Raw genomic sequence first — 6,055 nt, 5'->3', positions numbered from 1 at the left:
CTACAACAAAAACAGGCCTGGAGGGAGGCATCAGAGCTCTGTCCCTCCCCAGTTCGAAGTGTTTGAGCAAATAACTCTTTTGGCTCAGAACTTCAGGTGGAAAGTAGTATGAGATTATTTTACTCTTCCTTCTGCCCTGTATCAAAAACCATCTCAATGATTTTCATGTATTATCCCCGGTTTCTTGCTCAGGTGTAGGTGAGCTCATCCTGCGCTCTCTCCCATTGCTCAGCCCAGTTGACCATTCGGGTTTTCCACTATATTTGGTCACTTATGTGATTATGAACAGATGTTAAGTATTAAGAAGACCCTGGGGGATCTTATCCAATGACTTTATCCAACAGAAAGGAGATGACGTATCAGGACTGGGTGGCTAGCCAGGTACCAGGCCGGGCCTCAGGGTAGCTGCGCAGCCTGGCATTTTCGCCTCACTTTCCAGAGGGACGAGAAGCCAAGTTCAGGTCCTTTCCAGAAATAGATGTAGATACTTCTGCTGGACTGGGAAGCCAGGAGCTGAAATATCACAAAACGACGTTTCAGGCTATGAAAAATAAGTGCTTACTAATTCTATCGTAAGGTGTCCGGTTTACGAGAAGCATTTCTGCCATTGCTCATGTCAGCTAAACTCAGAGAAGTTACCTCATCCTCAGAGAACGAGTGGTATGGTCTGTGTAGAAAGCAAAATTTGCAACGTAAAAACCAGAGTTCCTGTGCACTTTACGAGGGAGAGGGTTAGGTGCACCAGACAGGAGTTTCTCAGGTTTCCGTCTCGCCTGTTCTCTCGGCCGGGTGGCCATCTCCGCGCAGGCGGGGACCCCACCCTGCGGGACTTTGGTTCCTCCTTGCGGACAGGGGGCGCACGCAGCCGTGCCTTTCCTGCCAACTCCTCGAGTGCTCCAGCTCGGCCTTGTGCGACCGCCTCTAGGGTCCGGGACATTTCCTGTTCCGGGGCGTGTGGGACCCGGATGTAAGCGTGCTATATAAGCATTGCTCAAGTCCCACCCCTTTCTTTTTGAGGAAGACGCGGTGGTAGGAGTTGCGGATCTTTGGTTCGCACGCTCCTGCTCCTGACTCACCGCTGTTCGCTCTCGCCGAGGAACAAGTCGGTCAGGAAGCCGCGCAGCAGGCATGGTGAGGCGGCAGTCGGCGGCGGGCTGCTCAACGCAGGGCTCGGGCGCCGGGGGGACTCCGGTTTGGAGCTCGTGCTCCTGTAGGGCAGATGCTTTCCGTGTAGGGGCGGAAAGGCGCGTCTGAAATGGTGGGGGAACGCGGGAAGCTTCCGGAAACTGCCTTTCTCCAGAAGTGGCAGACCATTTTTGGCTTATTGTTCTTTCTCATGTGTCTAACAATAGGCTTTTAAGGATACCGGAAAAACACCCGTGGAGCCGGAGGTGGCAATTCACCGAATTCGAATCACCCTAACGAGCCGGAACGTTAAATCCCTGGAAAAGGGTCAGTGCAGTCGTGCGGTGGGGGCGGGAATTGGACAAAAAGCGCCGAGCTTTACTCGTTAATGTTAGTGTACAAGGTGGACTCCAAGAACTGAAGTGACAAGTTGCTTACTTTAAAAAGGTAAAGCTTGGCCTAAAACTGCTTTCATTGTCATACAGCTGGCGATGAGGAGGTACCTACTGTGTTGAATAACGGTGATAGTTTTATACGCTATTCTGAGCCAGTAGAAGTGAAGGTCTTAAGCCGATTTTAATTGTTTCGATTGTACTGAGAGGTCTTTTTATTTCCTGCAGTGTGTGCTGACTTGATCAGAGGCGCGAAGGAAAAGAACCTGAAAGTGAAAGGACCAGTTCGAATGCCTACCAAGGTAAAGTAAATCGGAGGGGCAGGAAGTAGGAGAGTTGCTTCTGGATGTTGTGTAAATTCAGGTTCTTTAAGAGGTTTGGCTGCCAAAATTGTTAACCCTGATGTTATCTACAAACGCGTATTGAAATTGGTGGTAGATTTCGGTCCCTAGTAAGTATCTAATGTTTAGATATGATCGTTTAATTATTGCTGTTGTGTTCTTGGTGTGGTTTGGTGCTTAACAGGCACAAGCTCTAAGGGTGGTGTCCTACTACAGTGAAAACAGACCTGGCATTTTCAACCCGTGGTACCTGAAAATCTGTTAGTGTAAATAGGAATCATGCCAAAGGGAAACTAATGAGATGATTAAAAGTGTTTTTCCAGATGTTCTAGGGATAAGTATAAAGCCATAAACACTTGGTTTCCTTTGTCTTTTGCTGCAGACTTTGAGAATCACTACAAGAAAAACTCCTTGTGGTGAAGGTTCTAAGACATGGGATCGTTTCCAGATGAGAATCCACAAGCGACTCATTGACTTGCACAGTCCTTCTGAGATTGTTAAGCAGATTACTTCCATCAGTATTGAGCCAGGAGTTGAGGTGGAAGTCACCATTGCAGATGCTTAAGTCAACTATTTTAATAAATTGATTACCAGTTGTTAACTTTTGTTGGTTTTTATTCGGAATACTAGCAGATTTTAGGAATATGAAAGTGTACTATGAGACTTCCACTTTTCAGGTGGAATATATGGGTATCTTAGAATGGTCTATCTTGTTTTCATTGTCGTTTGAGTCATTTGAAAACTGAATTCTGTTAACTACATAATACTGAGAGACCTGACCAGTTGTATTGGACACTGTCAGTTTATAACATTGGCATACCCTAGGAATTCTGATTGATCTGGGGCGTTTGTAATACACAGCCGTGACTGAGAGCCTAGTGCACTAGTAGGCAAGTGCTGAAAATGAGTAACTATTATTTTTAAATGAACCAAGCTTATCGTCTTTAAAAAAGAATTAATTGGCAGAGGCAGGACTAAAACTAAGTTTTAGGGTTTTAGGAACTAAAACTTAGTTTTAAGATACTTATATTTTCAGTGTTTTATATTTTAATATGAAAGTTTCACGGCGTCTTGCTCTGTGGCCCAGACTGGAGTGCAATAGTGCGATCCTGGCTCACTGCAACCTCTGCCTCACGGGTTAAAGCAATTCTCCTGCCTCAGCCTCCCAAGTAGTTGGGATTACAAGTGCCTGCCACCATGCCTGGTTAATTTTTGTATTTATAGTAGAGATGGGGTTTTGCCCTGTTGGTCAGGCTGGTCTCAAACTCCCGACCTCAGGTGATCCCCCTGGCTGGCCTCCCAGAGTGCTGCGATTAGAGGCATGGGCCACCATGCCCGGCCCATTTTCACTTTCATATTTTTAAAAAATACTTACATTTTCAGTTTTTGAGACAGTCTCTGTGGTCCAGGCTGGAGTGCAGTGGTGTGATCACTGCAGCTTTGACCTGGGCTCATGCCATCCACCTCAAATTGCCTAGTAACTGGGACTTAACAGGCATGTGGCTACTATGCCCAGCTAATTGTTTTTTGTAGAGGTGAGGTTTTGCCTTGTTTCCCAAGCTGGTCTAGAACTCTTAGACTCAAAACCCATCAGCCTGCATTAGCTTCCTAAAATGCTGGTGTTACAGGAGTGAGCCACTCACCCAGCCTAGAATTTATAATCATATACCCTTACACATTTGCTAAATGTATTGGGGAAAGTTTCTGTAGATTTATTTTGGAAAAATAAAACATCTATAAACTGTTAAGATTGCCTTCAGAAAATTTTTGAGATTTTTAATAGGATCAAAGTTGGGTAATTCAAGTTTGTCTTTGGATTTGGGCCTGAGCTTTCACACTGAACTCTTCAAATTGACCGTCAATTGAGAGATCTGTATACAACCAGCTGCATACTAGGGACCTGCAACTCACAGCTGAAAAGCTCATGTGTCTAAAATGAAATCTTCCCTCCCAGAAGCTCTGTTGTGTGTTCCGTGTTTCAATCTATTGTCCACTGAAGTCTCAGTTCAAACATTGGAGTCACCCCTTGCCCCTGCCCTGCTGTCACCCAATATCCAATTCTTTTTGAGTCTACTTCGGATCTCAAGAAGACAAACCCAATTAACATCAAGGATTTGAATGGAACTGAGTCTGGAATGAAATACACCACATTGCTAAATTTAAACCAGTTTATCTTTGGGAGCTGTTTAGGTAGCAGTTAATAAGACCATTTTAAAATGGAATACCTGTTCATATGTGGCCCCCAGACAGAAATACCTAAGAACTTTTAATGCAGCATAGCAGTCTTTGGAGCACACGTGTCTTGAGAACTGATTGAGGAAATAATTCTGAAAGCAGTGTCACTAAAGTCCAGAGAACATATACTGTGAAAAATATGCTTCAGTAAATCAGTAGTGGAAGGACAGCTTCATGGCTTTCCCTAAATTGTGAACTTTCATAATGGTGAAAGTGTTGAATTAAAGCTATATGTAATTGAGAACCTGTATTACAGCTAAAATAGCACTTAAATATTTGAAACTGCTGTTATCTTCAATTTCTCACTTAAAAATACCTGCATGGAGATAAAACTGCAGGGCCTTTGAATATAGGGAATTAAGGGTAGATTAAATAGTGGTAATGATGCCAATAATTCTATGCAAGTTACAGGCCGTCTTGTATGGATGGGGAGTTAGGAAGGTTGAAAATAGGGTATCTCTCCAGTGCTTGCTTTATTTGGATTTGCAGAGCCCTGCTTCTGGTGTAGAAATGTAAACTAGCAATAACCAAGGGAACAAACCACCATAGCTGTTCATTGCTGGGTCAGAGTTTTTTTTTTTTTACATTTGAGACAGTTTTGCTCTGTCACCCAGGTTGGAGTGCAGTAGTGTGATCATGGCTCACTTGAACTCCCTGGCTCAACCGATCCTCCTGCCTCAACCCCAGGTAGGTGGGACTACAGGCTCGCACCATGACGCCTGGCCTGGCTAATTTTTTTTGGGGAGATGGGGTCTCGCCATGTTGCCCAGGCTGGTCTCAAACTCCTGTGCTCAGGCGATCCACCCTTCTCGGCCTCCCAAAGTGCTAGGGTTATAGGTGAGAACCACTATACCCAGACTGGATTAGATTTCTTCGCATGACATCGGTAGAGTGCCTGTGTGTATGCTCTGGATATAAAATGAACAGGTAAGAGTATAGAAGTAGAATCTCTAGCCATACAGTCAGACAGATGGCTCCAAAATTAGTTAGTTGGTTATGGAGACTTTATCAAGTTACTTGACTTTGAGCCTCAGTCATGTGCCAAATGAGCATACTAATAGTATCTATCTCAAATGCATATATGGGTGTTCACTGTCCCTCTGGGAGACATTTTCCAAACAAACCAAGACTAACTTGTTAAGGGAATAGATTTCTCTCACTGGCACAGGATGTGCTCTAGCTGACCCATGATACTGCATTGAATTACAGTGTTTCCTAGGTGTCTGTGTGGGATCAGTTCAGTACCTCTCTAGAATACCAAAATTGAGGAAGCTCAAGTGCCTGATACAAAATGGCATAGTATTTGCATATAATCTATGGCATCCTCCTGTATAATTTGTCATCTCTAGATTACTTGTAATACCTAATACACTGTAAATGGTATGTAAGTAGTTGTTCTGCTGTATTTAGGGAATAATGACAAGAAAAAGAACGTCTATACATGTGCAGTAGAGACAATTTTTTTTCTGAATATTTCTGACCTACAATTGATCGAATCTACAGATGCAGAACCCATGTATATGGAGGGCCAGCAGTATACTTTGAGAAGTGTATTTGAATCCCCTGGGACATGTCCTTTTTAACTGTATTCTCCTCTGCCAAAATAGTGACCAAGCAGGTTTACGTGGAGAAATGGCCAAAGCTGAAATGTGTTCTTTTTTTGTTTAATTGTACTTCAGTCGATGCAACTGAAATTTTATCTTTTGAAAGTAAGAGGAACTACGGCTGGGTGGGGTGGCTCACCCTTGTAATCTCAACACATTGGGAGGCCAAGGTGGTTGGATCACCTGAGGTCAGGAGTTCAAGACCAGCCTGACCAACATGGTGAAACCCCGCCTCTGCTAAAAATACAAAAGTTAGCCAGGCGTGGTGGCAAGCACCTGTAATCCCAGCTACTTGGGATGCTGAAGCAGGAGAATCTCTTGAACCTGGGAGGCAGAGGTCGCAATGAGCCATTGCACT

The 6,055-nt window shown here is 44.2% G+C and overlaps 1 protein-coding gene across 3 annotated transcripts; it reads left to right on the top strand.

Annotated features, from left to right (window-relative positions):
- The first annotated feature begins 935 nt into the window (after positions 1 to 935).
- On the top strand, positions 936 to 2,459 carry RPS20 (ribosomal protein S20). 3 transcript variants are annotated; one of them, XM_011997564.1, is made up of 4 exons: positions 936 to 1,131; positions 1,353 to 1,452; positions 1,746 to 1,819; positions 2,241 to 2,459. In XM_011997564.1, the coding sequence occupies exons 1-4, from the start codon at positions 1,129 to 1,131 to the stop codon at positions 2,421 to 2,423; spliced, it is 360 nt and encodes a 119-aa protein (XP_011852954.1). In that variant the 5' UTR covers positions 936 to 1,128; the 3' UTR covers positions 2,424 to 2,459. The 3 variants fall into 3 exon arrangements, with proteins under 3 accessions (XP_011852954.1, XP_011852953.1, XP_011852955.1); XM_011997563.1 differs by having other exon boundaries at positions 1,005 to 1,131; positions 1,353 to 1,458; XM_011997565.1 differs by having other exon boundaries at positions 1,005 to 1,258.
- The last annotated feature ends 3,596 nt before the right edge of the window (positions 2,460 to 6,055 follow it).

Source organism: Mandrillus leucophaeus, unplaced genomic scaffold (genome assembly GCF_000951045.1).
Source record: "Mandrillus leucophaeus isolate KB7577 unplaced genomic scaffold, Mleu.le_1.0 Scaffold542, whole genome shotgun sequence".
In the NCBI taxonomy this organism is placed as follows: domain Eukaryota; kingdom Metazoa; phylum Chordata; class Mammalia; order Primates; family Cercopithecidae; genus Mandrillus; species Mandrillus leucophaeus.
The sequence above is the reverse complement of the archived record's forward strand: the minus strand, read 5'-3'. Positions and strand labels throughout refer to the sequence as shown.

What these genes read in the sequence shown, in the direction of transcription:
- RPS20 (XM_011997563.1), top strand. An exon ending in ATCCCTGGAAAAGGGTCAGT is followed by an intron (nt 1,459 to 1,745) that starts GCAGTCGTGCGG and finishes TATTTCCTGCAG; the next exon opens with TGTGTGCTGACTTGATCAGA. An exon ending in CAGTTCGAATGCCTACCAAG is followed by an intron (nt 1,820 to 2,240) that starts GTAAAGTAAATC and finishes CTTTTGCTGCAG; the next exon opens with ACTTTGAGAATCACTACAAG.